Here is a 26268-nt window from a genome sequence, read left to right as displayed (position 1 = left end):
TTAGTCACGGGGGTGTCCGTACTATACATCAGTGCAGGCTGATGAGGCTAGGGCCCAGTACAGGTTCATTCTCTACGGTTATTCACATCTGGCAATTGAACTCGCGTATCCAAGCTTATAGTGCAATGTGCCAACCAACCACTACCCCAGGGGTTCTCAGTGTGTGGTCCCCGTTACCACTGGTGGGTCCGCGTGGCTGTGATGCAAATGCAGGTTGGTCGGGAAATTATGAAAAGGACATTAATTCATATTTTACTCATGATGTTTAATTAAACAATGAAGTTAGGTCGCCTACCCTACTCTTACCTTAAGATTTAAATGACCCCCACCTACCTACCCCCAAAACGAAACCATACAGCTGCATTTTTTTATGTTCCGTAAATATGAATAATTTTGTATTACCGGTATTTAGGGAGAGAAGTGAGTGCGGTTTGTCACCAGGGGTGTGGGGGGGGGGCTGGGTAGTCCGCGGGAACCACAAAAAGTTTGAAGAAGCAACTGGGCTACCTCACTGCTCCACCGTCCCCTCTGCACATTGTAAAAAGAGGAACGGAAAAAAGGCACCAGAGCAACCAGCCACAGACCGCGGGCCTTGGGATCATACCGAGTGCGTCCTTGTAAAAAAAGGCACCATAGCAGCCAGCCACACAGACCGGCGCCCTTGGCATCATACCGAGTGCCTCCTTGTAAAAAAGGCACCATAGCAGCCAGCCACACAGAAAGCGGCCTTGGGATCATACCGAGTGCCTCCTTGTAAAAAAGGCACCATAGCTGCCAGCCACACAGAAAGCGGCCTTGGGATCATACCGAGTGCCTCCTTGTGAAAACAGGCACCATAGCAGCCAACCACACAGACCGGCGCCCTTGGGATCATACCGAATGCCTCCTTGTAAAAAAGGCACCATAGCTGCCAGCCACACAGAAAGCGGCCTTGGGATCATACCGAGTGCCTCCTTGTAAAAAAAGGCACCATAGCAGCCAGCCACACAGAAAGCGGGGCTTGGGATCATACCGAGTGCCTCATTACGTGCATTCAAAGGCAGTTCCACAGAGCCAGTGTAGTGTTTGAAGAAAACACAAAGTCAGTTTGGCCAGCAACTGTTCACGCACCAGGTGGCTACTGACTGTGAAAGGCTCACAACTTTAAACTAAAATCTATTTAAACAATTTATTTTTATTGTACCAGGTAAGACCCACTGAGCTACATGGCTCTTTTTGACAAGTGATCTGGCCACAAATGATGGCTCAACGAAGTGGCTTATCACGTCGGAACTCATAGCAGCCAAATATTTGAACCGCGTGATGTTGATTCTTAAACGTGGAGGGAAAAACTGGAGGACCCGGAGAAAAATCCACACGATCTTGGAGAGAAAGAACATGCAAACTCCAAATATACAGCCATCAGGGTCAAGTTGGAACCCACGACCTCCTGTATACCAGGCGAGGTAGTTCATTTCAGAAAGGCACACAGCTGGAAGTACTGTATTATGAAGCATAATAAAGAAATGATACGAACATTGGCTTAATATCCGGGACTGTCTATTTGAATTAGCAGGGACAGATAGTGGGTGTTCGGTAAACAGCTCTTGCCACATGTGCAAGACACTTTAAAACCCCATTACCCACAGGATTCAATCATCCTTGTAGTGTTCTCAAAGTCATCGAGAAAAGTCAATAATGTCTTCTGGAATTGACTCTCTTATGAGAACAGACATATCCCAATGCACATTACTTATGCAGGCTTTAACTATCCACAAGGAGAAGATACAACTTTCGTTGCCAATAAGAGCAGACTTAGAAACAGGGCCAATTGTAAAAAAAGCTGATGTGACAGAACTGGCATAATCTTGACCGCCATAATAATGGAATATTACTGTACTTTGGACATCTGGATCCGTCAAAACAGAACGCAACAAATTAAGACTGAATTATTCATTTTCATTTCAGTATTTATGCCACCTCTCTCCTGAAAGTAGAATTAACGTCATGACATTAGTACAGTATAGGATATAGAGAATATTTAATTCCATGCGACTGTGTGGTTACGGCTCGGTAATGGACTATGTTTCACCGCATGTGCTTGGGAGAGCCCCAATAAAGCCCTAAAGCTGTCCCCCCCTCTCCCTTCTCCCCATTTAATCCTGGGATTTCAAAATTACAGCACTTTTTAAAGAGCACAAACAGAAGGCCTGAGGATGTCAATGCAAGCCACGATGCCCGAGACGTGCACCCCTGCTGTATTTACCAACATTGACGTTTGTGAGGTGGATTTCAAATTGCATGGGGATTATTTATTGCCAAATAGATTTTTGTGTCTGGGCTACTGCAGGAAAACAGGGCCTGGCTGCTTGACAATCTTAATACGGCCTCAGTCGAGATCAGCATGTCCGGTGAGCTGGGTGATATCGGTGGGGCCGTGCAGAGCTCCGAGTTTCTGTGTAAAGGTTGCCTCTCAGGCCACCAGCCAATATCATTATCTAGACGCAAGCCCAGCACACCCCCCCCACGCCACCCCTTATCCCGGAAGAATACATTTCAAATTCCACACAGCAGTTGTCTAAACACACGAGGAGGCATCTGCTTAGCGCACATCAAAAAACAAACACATCCCAGCCATTAAGGGTTTCAATTAAAATTCTGAGCAGGTAAAAACGCGTGAAGCTGAAGGCCAAAGGAATACAACCCCTCTCGGAGCGGACACCCACGTTGCCTCATCAAATCAACGGCAGCAATGGCAGCAATAAACTAGGAGCGTGTTTAATTGTTCCAACCGTAATCTGATGACGAAACATTTCTTTTGCAAAGCGTTTGAGCAGGATTAAGCTGGGAATTTTGCCCCACAAGAATCCTCATTTTTTTTTAACCCTCTTACGTGCACTACTCATTAACACTATCCCTGTGGTACAATGCAAATCTCTGCGTAATAAAAAAAAATCGTGCAAAATACGCGCCATCTCTTAACATTGACTCATTAATCTCTTTAGGTAATTACCTTAATAAGGTTAACATGGTCCCCCTAAAGCTATTAGCTGCTTACAAAGCCTTCTCAATTACACTTGGCTTTTAATGTGTGCCATTGCCACGGCATTCGGATTTTAATGTCTTACCAACAGAGGCCATTACGTATCGCCCAGGATTTTCGCAGCGCTCGGCAATGCAACGGTGCATTGCAGCACATTTCATTGGGTATCTAACCGTCACTTAACGCAAACCACCTCTGCGCGCGTCTCGTAATAGCGCCAGCATAATTCGGTAAAGTTAAAAAAAAACCTTACACACATCATTAGTGTCCAATTCAATCACCCGGCAATTGTCTTTTTCGTGTGTACGTACAATATATATTTTTGATCGCCCTAAATTGATCTAAGAAACGTGGCTGGGTGTCAGAATCAGACATCGTCAGCATCAAGGATGTCTGGTAATTTGTTAAAAGGTTGCGAGTCAGCGAAAGAGGGGAAGTTTTGCCTCCATTTCCAAACAAATACCCTCGCAAGGCAGTAAGTTCTCATTCAATTTACTCTGCAGGACAGTGCTGATGTGGAGAATGTATACCCCAAGCAAAACATGGGGCTACAAAACCATGAACTGGCAAACACAATGGTAAATTAATACAAATGCACCATTATATTTATTTTTATGGATACGCTATTTACACGCGAGCAAAACTAAATACAGTGCTGTAAAAATTAAACTTGTACACTCATGTATGTGTTTGTACGGGTGAATCAATGAGACCAATGCTGTACATTATACGCCGATGGGTGCACGTGAGCTCCCACTGTAACGCGTGAATATCGCGGCCAACCCAAGTTGGAGAACACCACCGGCATTGCCAAGCAACGACCGCTCCAATCCAGAACTCCATTTTCCCAAGTCTCAGCCAACCGCACTGCCACCATCACCACCACCAACCACCACCACCAACCACCACCACCAACCACCACCACCAACCACCACCACCAACCACCACCTCCAACCACCACCTCCAACCACCACCTCCAACCACCACCTCCAACCACCACCTCCGCGAGAACTGGCCCCGCAAGCACGTGGCACAAGACGAGTGCGCGTACCATTGTCCGTGTGATTTTCTTTGCGAGCGCACGCATCGGTCACTGCATCATCGCGTGCTTTCGGATGCGCTTCTGCAGCCGTCTGGAACGCTCTTCCTTACGATGTTAGGAAGCCACTAGAGCTATACACTTTGAAATCGAAATTGGAAACCTATTTATATGGAACTTATTTTGTGTTTAGTTCGTTGTCCTCCCCCGCACCTCCAATTAGCACAGTTGGCTACATACGGTGAGAAGGAAGTTCAACATACATGATAAAAACCAGATTGTGATCATGCGCGCTGTGCTTACAACACTTCACTCACCATCAGAAGGTTAGGAGTTTGTATATTGACCGGGCGTCGACTCGGCTTCGGATACCTTGTGGTATCGTAGGCATAGTCGACCAAAATGAACACCGCCTTGTGAGAAGTCAGCATTGCTTAATCGATGGAAAAGACTGCCCCTCCCCCCAAGAAAGACAACATCAAATCTCATGACTGGCTCAGGGTCGCCACTGAAGAGGAGTGCTGCCCCATTGCTCATCTGCGCCAGGAGACACTGGTTTTGTTGCGTGCTCTTGAGTGGGTGATGTTGAACCTGTGGTTCGGAAGCAGGGCTTCTTAAGCCCCTGTGTGTGTCCTCATGCATCAAAATCAGTGGTCCAGAATTCCGGATTTGTAAACGTTACAATCTAACGCACGCAAACAAAATGTACATAGCCACCCACATGGCACAGGACTGGCGAACACTGGCACCATGTGCAAAAATGGCCACATTTTGGTTGAGATATTTTATTGGAATAAAATTAACTTCTCGATACAGCAGATCATTTTGTAAAGTGCAGGATGAGTGCAGATACGAGGCCATATTAAGGGTTCTCAGAAGTAGGTCAGCGATATCACCTTCCAGAGGCCATTCTTTAACAATAGTTAATTGTGTTAGGTTTATCATTAAATTCGTTAAGGTGGTTGGGCACCCTATGTCACTGGCTAACTGTGAAGGCTCCCGTTTTAAGAGGTAGGTGTGCATGTGTAGTGACATAGAATGGGTCACTACGGTGCGTAGCGCTGGTTACTGACAGAGCGAGGGAATGTGGGCGTAAAGGCCGACCTCCCGGCAGGGCAGGGTGTGGCAGCCGTTCTGCCAGCAGAGCATTGCAATGCCACGGAGTGGGCCACTAGGGTGCGTGGCGCTGGCTGCTGGCAGAAGGGGGCAAATGAGGATGGGGCACCCCGGCCGGCTGGTGGAGCACGTGATAGGCCGGGGTAAAGGATGTGGGGCAAAGGTGACCGAGGGGACACATGAGGAAGAGCCCAGAACCTTCTGGTGGGTTACAGAAGGGGGCGTAGCCAGGCAGGGGACACGTGGAAGGTGGCCCAGAACCTTCTGGTAAGTTCCAGAAGGGGGCATGGCCGAGGGCAAAGCCAGGCCACGCTGGGGGGCATAAAAGGGAAGTCCCGAGGCTGGATAAGGGCTGTCTGTCAGTGGAATGAAACCCAAGGTGCTACGTCTTCGTCTCCGGCGTCATAGGTCAGACAGCATGCCGGATGTTCCGACCCGTTTATAGTTATCCCGTGTGTGAAAGGTGTCCAAAGGTGTAGAATAAACGTGTGTTGCCTCCTACTATTAGTGTTTCAGAAAGTGACTCACTACACATGCAAGGGCATGAGAATTTGGTTCCTTGAACTCAAAGTCAAGGGGATACATCGCAGCACATAAGTTATCTTATCCATTACCCTATTACACAAAACTCCAATTAACTGCAGGGGACGATGAATCTGCAAAAAACACCAAATTATCAGTGGCCCTACTCAATTATCTGCACATTTTTGGGACAGAAAAGTGGAGTAAAATTGTCGATAACAGAAGTTACGACATTGGTCCTCACATAACCGTGGAACATCTCAAACCGTTCCTGAAAGTCACATTCGCGACGTGTCCTGCGTTTACTTTTTTCCGTTAAACTGACCGTACACTTACTTGTTGCATTTCATTTTGAGCGAGGCACAGGAGTATTTATTCCCGTATAAATATTCGATTTTTCTGAGTAATATAATGGCCTAGGCGCCCAGCCAATGCAAACACACAAGCCTCCTGGGAATTCGTTAACTGGGTCGGTTCAGAAACTGGTACGATTCAGATGGGTTATTTACATTGGTCAGTCCATGCCAATTCACACGTGTGTGGGCAAGTCAGATTATGCTTCAAATCATCAGAAGGTAAAGTTGCACGACACTATCGTGATGGTTGCAATAGCAGCTTTTTTAAATTAGTAAGGCAGGGGTCGGGCTGATAACCAAACGGTCTGATTGCGATGGGTTTTGTGCATTAAATTTCCTCTGCGACCTGTGACCAGAAATACAAATCAGTGCCATTTAAGTTGAAAAAAAAACCGATAAGATCATTAAATGAAAAATGATAATCTTTATCGCAAAATAACCTTGGCGTACATCATGAACCAGCATGCGGCCTGATGGGTCTGTGCCTTGGGGAAAGTGGGGAAAAAAGAATTGGCGTCGAAAGTCAAAACATTAGGCTATGCATTCTATCACAGAGAGCTCAATTTTCTCTGCACTATTACAACGCCAATAATAGAAACATTACTTTACACGGTATTTAATTGGGCTAACAACTATTCAAAGCAATGAGGCACTGGAATATCAAAAATTTGAAAACTCTATTATCCGATTAAAGTATTTTTTTGCTGCATTACAATTTACTTTGGGTTAGGACTCCGCATCTCTGCTGTGCATTCTCCAACCTGCACTGACCAGCGGGGTGAAGTATGGACAAATAATCTCCACCACCCACACGGTGTGGAGAGTTCCACATCCAGCAGTGTATTGACAAAAAAGGAATGCACGTGTGAATTATATTTACGGGACAGTTTTTTTTTTATTTTTGACCACAAAGTACAGGGAGGTCCAGATGTCTTGTAACCCCCATTTCATTCTCAAAACAATATATAATTTCAAGTAAGGTTGATTTTAAACAGAAATGAATGTTGCAAACTAAACAAATGTTATGGTTCAATTCATTGGCGGGTCACAAGACATCTGGACCACCCTATACAATGTGTGTGTGTGTGTGTGTAAAGCACGAGTGGGTTTGTAAAATAACTAGGATAGTGTAAATCCACAAAAACGTTCGTTTAAGAATGTACGATTATAATTATGACTTTATCCGCGTAAAAGCTAGTGAACACGTCTATAAACGACACTGGCGGAGAAGGCGCGCAGGCAAATGCTAAATCGGGCCAAAACGCCCTGCGCCCTCCTCCCCAATCAGCACTGCAGGTGGGCACATTTTTTTGGTCTTGTCGTTACATCGTCCAGTACTAGTACATTTTTTTTTATGAAAAAGACACAAAATTGGCACTTGTCAATTGAGCCAACTCCTCGGGGGTACAATAACAAAGGCAGGAGGAGGGGAGGGTAATTGCAGGGAGGGAAAGGGGAGTTACGGCGTGCGGGTAAGGAAACGTCCACCAAGCCGTCACTTTTCCGACGCGACTTTGCGCCAAACGCAATCTGGTGAGACGTGGGGAACACAGCTGCAAAGACAAAGACCTCCCCCCCCCCCGGTATAGTCTTAATAGACTGTTGGGGCAAGTGCTGTTAGCGAGCACCTATGAAAGCAGGCACGGTACAAGAGGCAGTGGGTGGGTGGGCCAGTCGCCTTTGTCTCCCAAGTGGCCATATTTACACATTGCACCAGATACTAATTTGAGGCCGAGTCGACATAGGGGAGGCCCAGGACCGGTTCAGATAATCTTCACCTGGTGTCGTCACAGCTGCACACACACACGTGGCATCATGTGACGTGCAATACAATCCTCGTGAATTACTGTTCAGTCCAAATCCCGTACAGATTCGTGTTACATATAGTTACCAAAGGTGTCGGGTGAACACATTAGTAAATTGGCGTAGCAACTACAGTCAAACTCCACAGTGATGAGATGGGGGAATACATTGAGTATCCTATTACCCACACTCTCATCCGCGAATGTACTCCTCACTTATTCTCAGGTTCCTAGCGGTAAAATATCACGCATTTGCTCGTGAACGTCACTTTACTGTGATAAAAAAAAATAATGTGCGGATATAGAAAGATGTTCTGCAATGCAGGACCGGAGAAAAATGTGCCCAATGGAGAATGGGACGATACGAGTCATACTCTACGTTGTTTCACTTAATGCCAATACTGTACTCTTTTACCGCACCAGAAATCTCCCTTGAAATGGTGATAACATTCACCGGATACCCCTACAGATATTTGGCTGACTTGTTTAAAATTGAAAATCCTGCAAAGTCAAAGCATATCGTCCCTCCGGGGTTTCATAATTAAAATTAGAATCGCTCTTACATTTAAACAGCGGTTATCCTATGGAAAAACACTGGCCCTACGGTACTGTGGAAAATGAAAATTTCGACCATTGGCTGTTGAACGCAAAGAGCCGAGAGCTCATTCGATGAGGTAGACACTTTGGCCGACGTTTACTTCACAGGACAGTGTCGAGATCTTACTACTACAGCAATACACCAGCAGATACCGTGTGGTCTTCTAAGATGTCCCAGGAGTGAGTGCATATCTGCGTGTAAGCTGGATAAGGCATTATGGGTAAGTGAACACAGTCTGGGGGTTATGTTCTAAATTCCAGGATCGGTGCCAACAGGAAGTGGAAAGTCGACACTCCAAACCTGACTCCCGCCATGCCTTTGCCCCCCCCCCCAAGCACAACAAACCCACGATGCCATTCTATACACAGCCCCAGCTGAGAGCCGAAACGAGACAAAGAGCTTGGATATTGGGAGCAAACCGAGAACATATGCCATACAATCCAGAGGCAGTGTCAACCGGTGGATACAGGTGTGTGTGTGTAGATTAACTCGATTACTGGTTTCACATGAGATCCCAATGCACGTTGAAACAATTAAACTTACAACTGTGCCAGAAACGTAATGTGGTAGGCGACGAAGACTAAATACTTGAAGTACTACTAACAGTACAAGTCTGTTAGTTGTTTATTTCGTGTCTGCTGACTGATACTAATATTGAAGTATAAAGTGCACTATGATAACATTGTATATAGCATACTTAAAAGCATCTTAGAGACGTTTGAAACATGTTAAAAAAATGTACTTTAAAATTCTATATATTATTTATATATATAAAATGTAATCTTCCGCTCTGTCCATGATCCCAACTGAAAATTGCATCTGATAAATGAGTATGTGGATAAGGCCGTTTTGAATACCGTACACAGGAGCATATCTATTCCGAAGTGAACAGTTCTGCCAAAGTACACACTCCGAGTACATTCTACACGTACATGTCAGTCCACTGCTGGATGAGGCCGTATCCACACTGTGCACGTCATGGTAGTTAGACTATACTTCATCACGTTGGTCAGCGCAGGTTGGCGACGCTTGGGGGAGCATAGACGTTAAAGCGTATAATATATTTAAACAAGATATTATTACTCCATTGCGCTCTGTTGTCCACCACAAAGCCACACAGCAGCCTATAACAATCTGCTGGGCAAGGTAGTTGCCCATCCAAGCTCTATCCAGGCTCAAACTTGCTTGGCTTCCAAGATCTGATGAGATCGGGAGACTTCCAGGCGATTTATTAATCGGCTGTGTGCTTACTGGAAGCCAGACAAAAGTGATAAAGCACTTCATACCATGCTATCTGCCCTCTGATTAAGGTGACCGAATGAAAACCAGACTTTAGAATGGACACTGGCCGAAACGGTCCGATAAAAATAACTCGCTGGGCTAGGTTTGGTTGAGTCGAGTGTCTTGACGGACACAAACCTCCTCCTTTATGTTGGCAAACCATGCTGGACAAATATGAGTATTTCCACAACCACCACAATCCAGACACACAGCAAGTGCTAGGTGATGGCAGCAAAGCGAACACATGCTGTAGTTTACAGCATTATCCTCCACTTGGCAGGCACAACACAGCATGCTATCCAGCAAGCCACTGCAAACCCACAAATATTGTGTTTACTTATAAAGTACGAAAAAACATATCCTCCTCCATGTAATCCGTAAGCGGATTTCATTATTTTCGGCACATGCATTGGCACAGGGACGAGGTGAAGGGATCAGCATTTGGGCTGAGTGTACAATGACCACAAAAGAGTAATGCACTCACAAGCAACATAATGGCAGTGCCTCTTAATGGTCAGGCTCTATATGACCGCTGTCTGCAAAGTCAGGCCAATTAAAGCCCATTCCCAGGTGCACATATGTGTCACTGTCAGGAAAATGTGGTATGATTCAGTGATGTATTCTTGTACCGCATTCATGTGCAGCACACGCAATACATATATGACAGGATACAAAACACGAGTACACAGGTAAAATAATGGTGCTGTATTGGCAAAAAAGCATTGGATATTAAGTGCAATTCACAATCTGGAAATGTAATTATGCCATATATGAGAATTAAGAAGTTAATCTGGATTACGCCCTTGATTATATTTACTGTTGGTGAAAAATGACAAATTGTAACTAGACATACTACACATAATATGAATGCTTCATTTTAATCATGGATAACATTTATAATGATGGAAGTTAAATAAAGGTGCGTACACTCTTCTGAATTGGTTTGGTTTTTAAAAACGACAATTTTATTGGAGCCAATGGATTATTTTTAAAAAATAATGACCATCATTTTTGACCGTGGAAGAGTCACTTACACATTTCGTTTCATTAACTGCATGACCACAGTTATGTCCACCGACCGATTTATATCAGCACCAAGGACAGCAAAACCAAGGACATCTACCCCCAAGATGGGACATCAGCAGGAGATATCAGCATCATCGCTATCATCAGCGGATATCAACGTGCACATCAGCAGAACGGCGAGCTGCACCACAGACAGCATCAGCGAACACGAACCTACTACTCTTGGGCACCATCATCACGCAGAACATTTAAGGGACAAAAACCGCATGCGTTTGAACAGCATTATCAAAGCCATTGAACATTAGCAAGAATAATTTTACATGGCACCATAGACTTGATCATAAACATAATCATACAGAACACCGAACAAGACACACTATTAGTCTGTACATTAGCATGGTGCATGATCATCAGCATCATAAGATCGTCACATCATGGGCAGTTCGCACAAACCACATTAAACGCGGCCAGTCGCATAAAACCCCCGATTAGCGCGGTTGGTTACGGTCGATGTAAAATTGTCCCTTAACATTGCCACAAACATCAACGCAGGCATCATCGACATCTCGGGGCACACCAATCGCAAATTTTCATCACGGACATTCGCACCGCGGACATCATCAGCACTGCCATCAATGATATCAGCAACCACGAACACTTTCAAGGAGCATCACCACCACCAAAACAAAGACCCCCCCCCCCCCCGTATAGCCTTGACACGGCACACGAGGGGGTGGGTGACCAGCACCACGCACAGCCGCCTTTGTCTCCCCAGTGTCAATGTTTACACACCGCGCCAGGTTACTAATTTGAGTCTGAGTCGACCTAGGGGAGGCCCAGGACCGGTTCAGATATTCGCCACCGATGTTGGCCGTGAGCGGGAATCGCGAACTTGAGTGGACGACTTCACCGCCACAACCACCGCTCCACCACAACCACCACAACCACCGCTCCACCACAACCACCACAACCACCGCTCCCCACAACCACCACAACAACCGCTCCCCATAACCACCACCACAACCACCACCACCAGCACCCCAATAACCCCCCCCCACCACACCGTCCCCTTTACCCACCTTGGTGGTTCATGGTGACCACTTCCCCGTCCGTGTCGGGCAAGTTGTACACGAGCACGGCGGACGCGCTCTGGTTGCGCGCCCTCACGATCTTCTCCCGGAACGTGCAGTTGCCTCGTGCCACCAAGGCCACCCACCGCGGCGGCGGCGTCTCGCCGGGCCCGAAGAAGCGGCTGCCCGCTCCGCACGCGTTCACTCCGCGCAGGGGGGCCCTCAGCAGCCCCTGCGCGTCCTCCTTGGGCGAGTGGCCCCCGTAGCGGCCAGTCTCGGCGGGCGCGCCCAGCGCCGACACGCTGCGGTTGGACGCCAGAGGGTCCACCACCGTCACGTTCACGAAGGCCGTGTACCACTCGTCGTTCTGCGCCGAGGACAAGGACGGCGGCAGCAGGAGGAGGAGCAGCAGCACGAGAAGTCGCAGCTGGAGCAGGAGCGGCGGCGGCGGCGTCGGCGTCCCGTGCCGCGTGCCACGGCCCCCCATTGCACGGGCACGGTTTGTTCGAGCGGAGATGTCAGACGATCTCAAAGAAGTGGAAGGTTTAAGTAGAAATTAACAAACAAACTAACTAAATTGGAGGAAATGTACGGTCAAACGAAGGAATGGGGGGAGGGGTTTAAGTAACTCGTGGAAATTGACGATCCTAGTAGTTCGGGATCGGAGAAAGGAATTAATTGGGAATATAAAATAAAAATATTTTTTTTACGAAAAAAAAATTTGATGAAATCTCCCCGCGCGCTGTTGGGGGCTGGCGGCGGCGTTCAAAGCGCGCGACGGGGCGATGGTTGTTGTTGTTGGTGGTGGGGGGCCCGGCGCTTGCCCCGGTGTTGCCGTTCCGGTTGTCCCCTCCCTCCCTCCCGCTCGCTCGCTCGCTCACTCACTTCTCGCGAGCTGCGACGACTCCCGGCGGTCGGAACGCTTGCGACGCCTCCGTCGTTTACAGTTATTGTTGTCGTGCGCTAGTTGTGGCGGCTGTGTTAGTCAGCTGGGTGATGCGGGGTGGCGGTGGTTTATCGGAGAGGGCGAGAGGACTTTGAGCGAAGTTGCAGTCGAGGCGCCGCGTCAGCCACGCACCTCGCGGCTCCGCGTCGTGTGCGCGATCTCTGGCGGCCCGCCCTTATATACCACCCCGCCCCACCCGCGCGGTGACGTCACGCACGACGTCGTCACCCTACCCGAATGACGTCATTTTATAGAACGTTAATTGTCCCAATTTTTGGAAGGTATCATTGTTTTTAAGTCACCCGGTAGGTGAGGATACGAAGACCAGTTAAAACATAGAGGACCGTCAAGTCTTCATTTTATTTTTGATGATACACGTGGTGCCTTTCCGGCATAAGTATGCCACTGAAGGCGCCATCACATTAAATACTAAAACATTAAAATAGACACTTCTATATAAAAAAAAATAATACATACATTATATATCGTTTATTAATTGTTTGAAATAGAAAAAAAATGCAAGCAAGTTGTGGCTATGAAACATTGCCTCTCTTTGGAAAAGTAGGCAATACACCTTCACAAACAGCATCTGTCCCTTGCACGTAAAAATAAATACACCTACAGTGTGTTTACACATTCCATCAGCCACCCACGTCCTCTGGGATAGGCAACGTTTCAGCAACATTGGTTTGCCACGAACAGAGCTCTGGACCGGTATCGACATTCAGTGTGTCACCAGCAGCAGAGTCAGGCTCGCATGAACACTACGCTGGTGATTTGCCAGAAGGTGATAAGGACCCTCTCTGTTAGATGTGGATCCTAGTTTGACGGAAAAAAATATACAATAACACAAAAATAATCGTCAACAATTCCTTACTGTCAATTATTTTCGATGCAAAGCGACAGATGTTTGATGGAGGCGAATTGTTTGATTATAAATGTTGTACACTTACATTCCTAACAATGACACTCCTGATTCATTCGTGTTATGTATTTCATATGTTTGTGTCAACATAGGACCTATACCTAACGGAGAAGGTCCCTGCCTATCAAGATCGGTCCGGTAAGTTCACCAGCATTGGTTCAGGCACGTTGATAAGTCACGCAAAAAAGCCATACATTATTGTGGTGTGACTGGATAAATGAATGTGTTCATGAAAAGCCACAAAGCAACATACCAGTGTCCCTGAAGAAGAACACAATGGAATGGATCCGAAACATGGACAATGCCAAACAAAAATTGAACATGATTCTAAAATTGCACTCAAATTGTTGGAAACACGTAAACAAGAGGACAACATACACATCTGAACTGGTATTCAGCTGGTTTGGACGTGATCTTGACAAGTATTCTTATTCTGTAAACCATTATCGTTTCTAATTTATTATCCCACTCTGTGACCTATGAATGAAACTTGGAATTAATTTCCCAAATATTTATGGACAATATTCAAATCTATCCAGTTCCAGAAGATAAAGCGTCAATGTATATTTGCGAAAAACAGATACTAACACAAGAGACGAGGACATTATTTGTTTGTAAGAGTGACCAGGGTCACCAAAATGGCGATAAAAGCAATAACATCAAAACTAAAATGAAGCAAATAGAAATCAGAGCAAAAGCTGCATAGAAATGAGTGTAAGTAAAACAGTTCACATGATCAACATTAAACACAGTTATTTCCAATAAGACGCCAACACACAGCAGTCATACATTATTTTTCACAAGTGTTGACCTCCAATGGTAACGTAATTTAGTTTCAGCATCTAAGGCTGAACAAGTCAAGAATCCAGACAGTTGGCTACATACGATGTTCAACATACATTCGTATGTAGAATGTTTGAAACGAGCATCAGATTAGTCGATATAAACTTAGATATGTGAGAGACCAGTGGCAACTTTTTTTCCAAGTGCCCGTACTTTGAAAACCCGTGCAATGTAGTTTTACTTTCATCTCGCATATGAAACATTTAGGTACCAATAACGAGATTGGCATCCTCTCATCTCTGTAGGAGAGGTTGGGTTTCAAACCTGCTTACACCTCACCAGTTCCATAGGCTGGCTCACTGTTTGAAAACATCAGGACAGCACTATGTTATTATTAGAATGCCTGAATTCCAATAAAGCAATTAAAGTGGATACACGTGTAGTGACGCCGACACACGTTCTTGCTTTACTAAGAGCCTGCATTTTGGACACAAACAACTATTTCTATACTCTGGTTATTTCGGTAAAGTCACGTAGGTATAAAATAAAATAAATCACGACGTTTCGGGCGCAACACAAGCGTCCTATTTCTAGTCCCGGTCATCGGTTCTTGACGCTTGGATTTCGTCTTCTCTCCAACCGTTCCTTTCCCCCTTTATATCCCTCGAGCCCCCCTTTCTCGAAGGTTCGCTAACCCCATTTCCCTCAGCCAATCCTCCTCGTCCTCCTTCTCTCTCTCGGCTGTCAACCGTTATACCCCGACAGTCTACCCTCGTTTTCCCCGCCTTTTACAGTGAGGGAAAAAAGTATTTGATCCCCTGCTGATTTTGTACGTTTGCCCACTGACAAAGAAATGATCAGTCTATAATTTTAATGGTAGGTTTATTTGAACAGTGAGAGACAGAATAACAACAACAAAATCCAGAAAAACGCATGTCAAAAATGTTATGAATTGATTTGCATTTTAATGAGGGAAATAAGTATTTGACCCCTCTGCAAAATATGACTTAGTACTTGGTGGCAAAACCGTTGTTGGCAATCACAGAAGTCAGACGTTTCTTGTAGTAGGCCACCAGGTTTGCACACATCTCAGGAGGGATTTTGTCCCACTCCTCTTTGCAGATCTTCTCCAAGTCTCGTTGGTGAGGTGTAAGCAGCTTTGAAACCCAACTTCTCTCCAGAGACGAGAGGATGCCAATCTCGTTATTGCTACCTAAATATTTCATATGTGAGATGAAAGTAAAACTACATGGCACGGGTTTTCAAAGTACGGGCACTTGGAAAAAAAGCTGCCACTGGTCTCTCACATATCTAAGTTTATATCGACTAATCTGATGCTCGTTTCAAACATTCTACATACGAATGTATGTTGAACATCGTATGTAGCCAACTGTCTGGATTCTTGACTTGTTCAGCCTTAGATGCTGAAACTAAATTACGTTACCATTGGAGGTCAACACTTGTGAAAAATAATGTATGACTGCTGTGTGTTGGCGTCTTATTGGAAATAACTGTGTTTAATGTTGATCATGTGAACTGTTTTTTTTACACTAATTTCTTTGCAGCTTTTGCTCTGATTTCTATTTGCTTCGTTTTAATTTTGATGTTATTGCTTTTATCGCCATTTTGGTGACCCTGGTCACTCTTACAAACAAATAATGTCCTCGTCTCTTGTGTTAGTATCTGTTTTTCGCAAATATACATTGACGCTTTATCTTCTGGAACTGGATAGATTTGAATATTGTCCATAAATATTTGGGAAATGAATTCCAAGTTCCATTCATAGGTCACAGAGTGGGATAATAAATTAGAAACGATAATGGTTTACAGAATAAGAATACTTGTCAAGATCACGTCCAAACCAGCTGAATACCAGTTCAGATGTGTATGTTGTCCTCTTGTTTACGTGTTTCCAACAATTTGAGTGCAATTTTAGAATCATGTTCAATTTTTGTTTGGCATTGGTCATGTTTCGGATCCATTTCATTGTTGGTAATACGCACAGATTGAAAATGTTCTTCTTCAGGGACATTGGTATGTTGCTTTATGGCTTTTCATGAACACATTCATTTATCCAGTCACACCACAATAATGTAGAGAGGAGACCTGATGGCTCATTGGGACATTCTGTCTACAGGAAACCCACCCACACAGATTCCTACTTGAAACCTGATTCCCACCACCACCCAGCTCAAAAGAATTCTCTCATCAAAAGTTATACCACAGGGCACATTGCATTTCGGACCAACTGTGGGTGATCACGATATAGTTTTCTCCGATACCAAAGTCCTTTGCAAACCCACAGGTTATCATCAGACATTTATCCACGAGGCAATTCAGATTTACAAACACAGACACAATTTCAACCGAGAAGATGGTTTCAAATTAAGCAATCATTGGAAAGATGTTCTAAATCATACCAAACATTAAACTAATTTTCAATGGTACAGTATATTTATCTAAGTAGTGATATACCAAACTTTCACAGCAGCTTATTTCCCTTCACACCAACATTTGTACATTTGTAAACTCCCCCCTGTGCCGGTACTCTATGAGCATTTTATGCTAATTCCTTTGTCAAAGCGTTTCCCTTCACAACAACATTTGTACGTTTGTAAACTCCCCTCCCCCTCCCCCCGTGTCGGTACTCTATGAGCATTTTATCCTAATTCCTTTGTCAAAGCGTGTTGTTTCCTCCCACACAGCTTAAAGGACGCGACCTGGGCTTGACTGTCTTCACTCCAACACTGTTCTCGTGACAGTACGGTCCCTTCACCTGATGAAGGCCACTTGTGTTGTGGCCGAAACATCGTGATTTTTGTTGTTTTACTTTTTTACCTACGTGACTTTACCGAATAGAACCAAAGAGTATGGATCCTTGCAGTCACGAAAGCTTCAAATCTAGAACTTCTCCAAGTCATTAAGATTTCGAGGCTGACGTTTGGCAACTCGAACCTTCAGCTCCCTCCACAGATTTTCTATGGGATTAAGGTCTGGAGACTGGCTAGGCCACTCCAGGACCTTAATGTGCTACTTCTTGAGCCACTCCTTTGTTGCCTTGGCCGTGTGTTTTGGGTCATTGTCATGCTGGAATACCCATCCACGACCCATTTTCAATGCCCTGGCTGAGGGAAGGAGGTTCTCACCCAAGATTTGATGGTACATGGCCCCGTCCATCGTCCCTTTGATGCGGTGAAGTTGTCCTGTCCCCTTAGCAGAAAAACACCCCCAAAGCAAAATGTTTCCACCTCCATGTTTGACGGTGGGGATGGTGTTCTTGGGGTCATAGGCAGCATTCCTCCTCCTTCAAATACGGCGAGTTGAGTTGATGCCAAAGTCCATTTTGGTCTCATCTGACCACAACACTTTCACCCAGTTGTCCTCTGAATCATTCAGATGTTCATTGTCAAACTTCAGACGGGCATGTATGTGTGCTTTCTTGAGCAAGGGGACCTTGAGAGGCACTGCAGGATTTCAGTCCTTCACGGCGTAGTGTGTTACCAATTGTTTTCTTGGTGACTATGGTCCCAGCTGCCTTGAGATCATTGACAAGATCCTCCCATGTAGTTCTGGGCTGATTCATCACCGTTCTCATGATGATTGCAACTCCACGAGGTGAGATCTTGCATGGAGCCCCAGGCCGAGGGAGATTGACAGTTCTTTCGTGTTTCTTCCATTTGCGAATAATCGCACCAACTGTTGTCACCTTCTCATCAAGCTGCTTGGCAATGGTTTTGTAGCCCATTCCAGCCTTGTGTAGGTCTACAATCTTGTCCCTGACATCCTTGAAGAGCACTTTGGTCTTGGCCATGGTGGAGAGTTTGGAATCTGATTGATTGATTGATTGCTTCTGTGGACAGGTGCCTTTTATACAGGTAACAAGCTGAGACTAGGAACACTCCCTTTAAGAGTGTGCTCCTAATCTCAGCTCGTTACCTGTATAAAAGACACATGGGAGCCAGAAATCTTTCTGATTGAGAGAGGGTCAAATACTTATTTCCCTCATTAAAATGCAAATCAATTTATAACATTTTTGACATGGGTTTTTTCTGGATTTGTTGTTGTTCTTCTGTCTCTGGCTGTTCAAACGTACAACATCAGCAGGGGATCAAATACTTTTTTCCCTCACTGTACGTTTGATTTTCTCTCCCAATCAGTTCAGTTCTCTTGACCCTAACCAATCCTCTTTGAGGCCTCTCTGCACAAATCAGAGGCTTTGACACAGGTGCACAGTGTCAGGGAAGCGGTCTCCTGTTCTCAGTCTTTCTTTACACGACTGTGTGAGCTACACCGCCTGAGGGCAGTTAGTTAATCTTCCACTCATATTTTGCAAAATTATTACAAAATTACATCCCAAACCATAAACTACACCCAATGATAAGAGCATTGTTTTATTGTAAGAACAGCTAATGAGATTAACAGGTTGTACAACAGCTTACCCGCAATTATTAATGCGCCCACAATTCATCAATGCATAAGTCAGCGAAGACATTGTTTTCAAATAGTGTGTACGGTCCATAACCCAAATTACGTCCTCTCAAGCATATTTTAGCTTTTGAATGTATTTTCATTTACATTGCACGTGTGTAGTGTGTGTGCTTGACTGCTCTGCATTGTTTGTGCGCGCTATTTTAGTGAATCTCATGCTGTTATCTCAAGCGCTCCCTTTGTTCTGCTGCCTCGAGACTCACTTCATGGCGGGCGTGGAATAAATAATAAATGATGATGAATTAAGAGACCATAATATTTACTCTCACAAGAATGGTGAGAGGTGGCTTTTGGAAGGGCACGTTGCTCGATGGGATGAGGGCAGGTGAGTAAACGAAATGTGGCAATGAAATGGCAAAAGGATAGAAAACACCGAATATAGAATGAAGGATTGTCGTAATTACTAATTTTGTTCGTGCATCTGAGTAGCTCTGCTGTAAGTAAAGGAATACCCATAATGAAGGGGTTTTTTTTGGGGGGGGGGGGGGGGTTAGATCGCGTAAATATAAATGTGTCGTTAATCCCGCCACCATCCGACACAGCCACTTGGTAAGGTTTGTGACGCGAACAAAATATGCCAATTAGTCAGGGGCGGAGCCACAGGGGGGGGGGGGCTGCAAAGGCCTGGGGGGGGGGCTCAGCCCCCCCTGAAATTTTGGGAAAGTCGGTAATCGGGATAACCGGATATCCGGCTGCTGCAAAATGCTGCAGCTGCCACCTTGTGTGCTGCCCTGCAGGCTGCCACCTTGTGATGTCACCTTGTGCTGCCCTGCAGGCTGCCACCTCGTGCTGCCCTGCAGGCTGCCACCTTGTGATGTCACCTTGTGCTGCCCTGCAGGCTGCCACCTCGTGCTGCCCTGCAGGCTGCCACCTTGTGGTGCCCTGCAGGCTGCCACCTTGTGCTGCCCTACAGGCTGTCACCTTGTGCTGCCCTGCAGGCTGCTTGAGCGGCAGCCTTTAGAACTTATCGAACTTATTTGCCACATCAGCGGCTCCGACCTATTAATAAACTCCGCGTTCAAATCCAATAAAATTTGTTTTATACATTTGTGGCGCCCATTGGAAAACATACACTGAACATCTCAGAATATTGAAGTCAGCCCCCCCAAAGTCAAAATCCTGGCTCCGCCCCTGCAATTAGTTACTACTTCAGGGTCGGGATCAAACCCACGACGTCCTGTGGTCACGAAATACTACGTGCTAAAAAACTGACTCACTCCCATAGGGAGGATACATAAATACGTATGTGCATGTCGTACAGAGGGAATGCAAAGTGGAGAAATCAGTTGAGGATGGTGCTGGGTATTTCCTTGTTTATTTTGCTTTCAACTACTAACTACTTTTTATATTACCAGGTAAAGCCCACTGAGCCACATAGCTCTTTTTCAGAAGCGACCTGGGCCATAAATGATCACTCAACGGAGTGGCTTATCATGTCCAGATTTATACCAGCCAAATACTATAAATGTTTGTTTCTAAATGTGGAGGGGAAAACGGTGGGGGGGGGGGGGGGGGGGTCGGGAATCCACGTGACCACGGGGAGAACATGCAAACTCCAAATATAAAGGCGTCAGGGTCGGGATGAAACCCACGACGTCCTGTGTAACAGGCGAGGTCGTTGCCATCTCGCCACTGCGAGATGGCGAGATACGAGCATGGGACCTGTGTCGCGAATCAAAAGTTTGTCTTCGTGACGGAGAGGAACTTGATGGCGCTGACTTGCGAGAAGCCGAGGAGGCGAGCGAGTGCGACTGGGACCCGTGCAGCGGCATCGTGGAATGGCACGCAGCAACAACAACAAAACCAACAACAGCAACAGCACCAACAACAGCAACGACGAAAAGTTCCACGAAATTGTGACTCGTTCAAATCCGTTGGTGATGGAGAAAACCCATCAGTTAATACAGTTTCATTAGCGAATGCATTATAGTGTGCACTACGGGCATCGTGTGTTCGAGCTTAATAGGCAATATAAATGTTTAACACGTAGGCTTTCACGACCAATATTTCCATATTGGTGAAATAAAACAATTGTAAAGTTTGTCACGTAATTTTGTTCACGTCACAAACCTTACTAATTGACTGTGTCTGGTGTGTGGCGGTGTTTAACGACAACGTTTATATTTACGCGATCTAACCCCCAAAAAAACAACATCTGTTATGAATAATATGAATGTTATCTCTTCAATTATATTGTAATTTCCAGAGACCTCATTGGCCTCTAAGGGTAAGCTTTTTAGGCTACAGCAGACCGAGCTCTTCATGAAGTTGTATACATAGCTAAAGGTGCACAATTTTGACACGACTAGAACTACATAAGGCATAAGTATGTTTTGAACCTATCCACGTGACTTTACCGAAAGCTTTAATTCAAGATTTAAGGCATAAGTAAGTCATACATTCCTCCCCCCCCCCCCCCCCCCCAGAGTCTCCTTTGCAAAATGAGTTGTTTCGTGTCAGAGGGCATACACCTCGGTCTCCCAGTTTCTTTATTTAATGACAGATAAGAGCCCGTTGAAACGTGTTTCATTGTAATTCATAGGGTTACAGTTAAAATAATTAATGCGTTACATTGCAGCGGGCTTATCACACATTGTACAACGGAACAGCGTGCGATTTAATTAACGCTGGTTTCACAAGTGAATTCGTGAATGATGTTACGTAAATTAATGTGCATTCTTGGTATTCATCAGATACAAACTTCAACTTGCTACAAATTATGAATGTAATAAAAAAAATGCATAGCTACCAGTTTATTACCGCTCATATCCAGCGTCTTAATTTAGAACCTATGGGAGGTACAAAGATTCACTGTAGACGTCCCATCATGGGATTTTAAGAGCGAGGTTTTTAAGTGGTCCTTAATTCCAGGTTAATTCGTTACACTTGCATTGTTTGAGTTTATTCCTTCTTGCTTCACACAAAAGCACACTCATGCATCGACCTTGAGCAGTACACACAGATTTTAAACCATACCAACACGTTGATCCATAATGGCAATGCAATATTGATGTGCAAACACAGACAAATATTAATAATAAAGGTTTTTGGGTTAGATCGCGTTATTTATAAATGTGTCGTAACCCTCCACCACCCGACACGGCCAATCAGCAAAAAAAAGTGTCACGTTGACAAAAGACAAATAATTCACTACTTTAGCCCACCGGTGTGTTGAAGAGTGAATCCACAACATTTACAGTTTGAGTACGACGTTTCGTTGGTAATTACATCCAGCATCATCGGGCAATTCGCCAGAATGTAAATGTTGTGGATTCACTCTTCAACACACCGGTGGGCTAAAGTAGTGAATTATTTGTCTTTTGTCAACGTGACACTTTTTTTTGCTGATTGGCCGTGTCGGGTGGTGGAGGGTTACGACACATTTATAAATAACGCGATCTAACCCAAAAACCTTTATTATGAATAATATTGGTCGCGAAAGCCTACGTGTTAAACTGACAGACAAATATGTATGTTGAACTTATTTTGCACCGTACGTAGCCAACCGTGCTAATCGTAGGTATGGGTCAAAGGGAAAAAAAAACTAAACACAAAAAGCAGTTATAAAGAAATACATTTTCAATATAGATTCTAAAAGTGCACAGCTCCAGTGGCTTCCTAATATCGGAAGGAAGAGCGTTCCAGACGGCCGCAGAAGTGCATCTGAAAGCGCGCGATGCAGCGACCGTCTTCGTTCGATGGCCAGACATAAAAGATCTCCCAATATAGCCTTACACAGCTGTCAGTGAACAGAGCGGCACTATGATGTTTCCACAGGGGGTACTGACCGTGAGCTGCAGGGCGAGCAATGTTTCATACTGGGACCTCTACAATTACGTTCCTGCCACTGCGTACACAGAGAAACACGCAAACACGGCACAGACTCGGTGAATTTCTACCATGCAATTACGCAGATACACGAATCCAGTACACAGATGAGAGGACATATTCTCCTGATACGTTGTCATTGTTTAGACCCAATTAAGCGGCGGTTTGCTGCGGCGACCTTGACATATGGAATCGCGGGGTTGCCGAAACCACAGTACTGCTATGCCGTGTTAGTGGAGTAATGTGCTAAAAGCAATTGAATTAGACTCACGATCAATGCAAACCGGTCATGCGTAAGAGGAGGCTAAATTCCCACTGAAAGGCAAGGCCCTCTGTAAAGACTTGGGCACGACGTGAAAGGTTTAGATTTACCTTTCATAAGCATGTATTCACTGACTGCCAATGATTGCTTTGGGCAGTGTTGGCCATTCCGTGATCAGACGCTTGACAGGCCACAACCACAGAACGTCCCGTAACACTCATGTGATGAACGTAAAATAATGTTGACATATGAACCTTGCGACGGGACACCCGGGGTCCCGAATAAACGGAAATCAAAATCTTAATTACTTAATTAATCTTGATTTGAAGCTTTCGTTACTGCAGGAATCCATACTCTTTGGTTCTTTCGGTAAAGTCACGTGGGTAATCGCGACGACAGCCACGAAAGCTTCAATTTCAGATTGAACCGCCTCGACGGGGAGGGTTTCCGCACATCTGTTCGAGCTTTTAAACAGACTGCGAGACAACAAGGCTCACCTGATCGAGTCGCCGCTCACCTTTCTCAAGAGATGCCGTGATGATAACAAGGTAATAGCGGTAAAAAACAGTCAGCCTCAGCAGCAGACCATGCTTGCCCACCTGATGACGGACGCTTGTGCTGCGCCCGAAACGTCGTGAATACCTACGCGACTCCGTCCCAACGCGCACGTAAACGCCGCGACCCGCCTGGCGCGGATCGTTCTGTTGCCGCGTCGCCCGAGCGCAGCAGCGAGGACGAATGCGCAGAACAAACGAAACTTTTAAACTTTGATTGGCGCATCGCGTAGAGCTCGTCGAGAGGAATACATTCCCGCGTCGTTCGCCTTCAGCAGACGCAACATGACGTCGCAGCGCAGTTTTACGCGAGAGCCGGGGGCTTACGGGACCCCGGGGTTTGTTGTTTGAGTGTTTTTGTTTTAGCTTAATATGGCCCATGCTAATATTTGCACAGTACTGTAGTCCTATACTTGTCCAGGAAAGAGAGAGTCACAAAACTATTTTTCGTGGGCTCCTGTGTTGGTAAGTTTGACAAAAGTACTTAATGTAGATTGTGAAGGAAGCCGGATAACTCGGGAAAAAAAACTATGAAAGCTAGAATATATCAGCAACTATCGTCGCCTCTCCACATCCTAGCCCCTGTCATATCATGTCTACATCCTAGCCTTGAGGGCTTGGTGCTCACGCGTATGATGATAATAAAGTATTAAAGCTTTCGTGACTGCATAAAATTACTCATTGTTTTTTTTCGGTAAAGTCACGTATGTAGAAATACAATAAAATTATATTAAAACAAAACAATCACGACGTTTCGATCGCAACACAAGCGATCTTCATCAGGTGTCAAGAACAGATCATGGAGGTAAATACAACAAAAAGATGAGAGACGAGAATTCAACAAACCTGAAAAAACATTATGTGAAGCACAGCCAGTCAGGCCAACAACACAGTTAGACACACACAACCACCTACATACCAATGTATGTGCAATCCAGAGGTTGAACACGAAATTTAACACTCTTCTGAAATTCGTGGTCCACCAGGAAGTGTCTAACTGTGTTGTTGGCCTGACTGGCTGTGCTTCACATAATGTTTTTCAGGTTTGTTGAATTCTCGTCTCTCATCTTTTTGTTGTATTTACCTCCATGGTTTGTTCTTGACACCTGATGAAGATCGCTTGTGTTGTGATCGAAACGTCGTGATTGTTTTGTTTTAATATAATTTTATTGTATTTCTACATACGTGACTTTACCGAAAAAAACAATGACGTATGATGATCTCTGTATGATCTGCCAACAACCACCTACATGTTCTGATGATCTCTGTATGATCTGCCAACAAGCACCTACATATTCTGATGATCTTTGTATGATCTGCCAACAACCACCTACATGTTCTGATGATCTCTGTATGATCTGCCAACAAGCACCTACATATTCTGATGATCTCTGTATGATCTGCCAACAACCACCTACATGTTCTGATGATCTCTGTATGATCTGCCAGCAACCACCTACATGTTCTGATGATCTCTGTATGATCTGCCAACAAGCACCTACATATTCTGATGATCTCTGTATGATCTGCCAACAACCACCTACATGTTCTGATGATCTCTGTATGATCTGCCAACAACCACCTACATGTTCTGATGATCTCTGTATGATCTGCCAACAACCACCTACATGTTCTGATGATCTCTGTATGATCTGCCAACAACCACCTACATGTTCTGATGATCTCTGTATGATCTGCCAACAACCACCTACATGTTCTGGACACTGCACCAGGCTACGCACACAGTCATACCCATCAATACTCAACCCACAGCCACGCATGGACTTCATTGATAGACCGGTTATGGGTGCTTTCTCTCACTCACGCTTTCACACACACACAGGCAGTGATACAGATGCGTATTCAGTAGTCTGCTCTTGAAAACATTCAGAAAACAGGTGTCATAGGCTGCTGTGTGTGTTAACATTTTGTTTGGGCAGCACAGAGCCAGTGCAGCAGCAGACAGTATTGTAATATACTTCGAAGTACAGCTGTTAACTCCATCGCCTGGTATGCACGGAGGTCGTGGGTTCGATCCGGGCCCTGACGCCTGCTGTGTATTTGGAGTTTACGTGTTCTCCCCGTGGTCGCGTGTATTTTGTGTGGCTTTTCATCCGTGGTCCTCCGGTTTTCCCCTCCACTTTTAGAATCAACATGCATTTAGAGTATTTGGTCGCTCAAAATTTCCACGTGATAAGCCACTTCGTTAAAGCTATCATTTGTGATATCCAGGTCACTTCTGAAAACGAGCTACATAGCTCAGTTGACCTTACCTGGTAAAATAAACATAGTTTATAGTTCCACACCTCTTGGCAGCACGGTTGGCTACGTATGGTGTTAAATAAGTTCAACATACATGCATGGTTTCCTCATTTATGCTCCCTACCTTCTCTAAACCGCACTGACCAACATAGTGAAGTATAATCTAATCATATTCTTGGCTCTTTCGGTAAAGTCACCACGTAGAAGGAAAACAATAAAATAATAAAAATATAAAACAATAAAATTCTCACGACGTTTCGACTGCAACACAAGCAACACAAGCAATCATCATCACCTGATGATGATTGCGAAATTTAAAGCAATCATCATCAGGTGTGAAAACCACAAATTTTATTGTTGTGGTTTTCACACCCGATGATGATTGCTT

At 45.0% G+C, this 26268-nt stretch overlaps 1 protein-coding gene across 1 annotated transcript in view; it reads right to left on the bottom strand.

The window, feature by feature from the left end:
- The window catches only part of LOC116943657 (RING finger protein 150-like), a 156358-nt gene extending 143404 nt beyond the window's left edge, over positions 1-12954 (bottom strand). Inside the window, exon 1 of the mRNA XM_032956693.2 lies at positions 11842-12954. Within this exon, the coding sequence (XP_032812584.2) occupies positions 11842-12319 (478 nt within the window). The 5' untranslated portion in view covers positions 12320-12954. The remainder of the gene's footprint in view (positions 1-11841) is intronic.
- Positions 12955-26268: the final 13314 nt, after the last annotated feature.

Source organism: Petromyzon marinus, chromosome 18 (genome assembly GCF_048934315.1).
Source record: "Petromyzon marinus isolate PM22_M1 ecotype Great Lakes invasive population chromosome 18, UKy_Petmar_22M1.pri1.0, whole genome shotgun sequence".
NCBI lineage: Eukaryota > Metazoa > Chordata > Hyperoartia > Petromyzontiformes > Petromyzontidae > Petromyzon > Petromyzon marinus.
The sequence above is the reverse complement of the archived record's forward strand: the minus strand, read 5'-3'. Positions and strand labels throughout refer to the sequence as shown.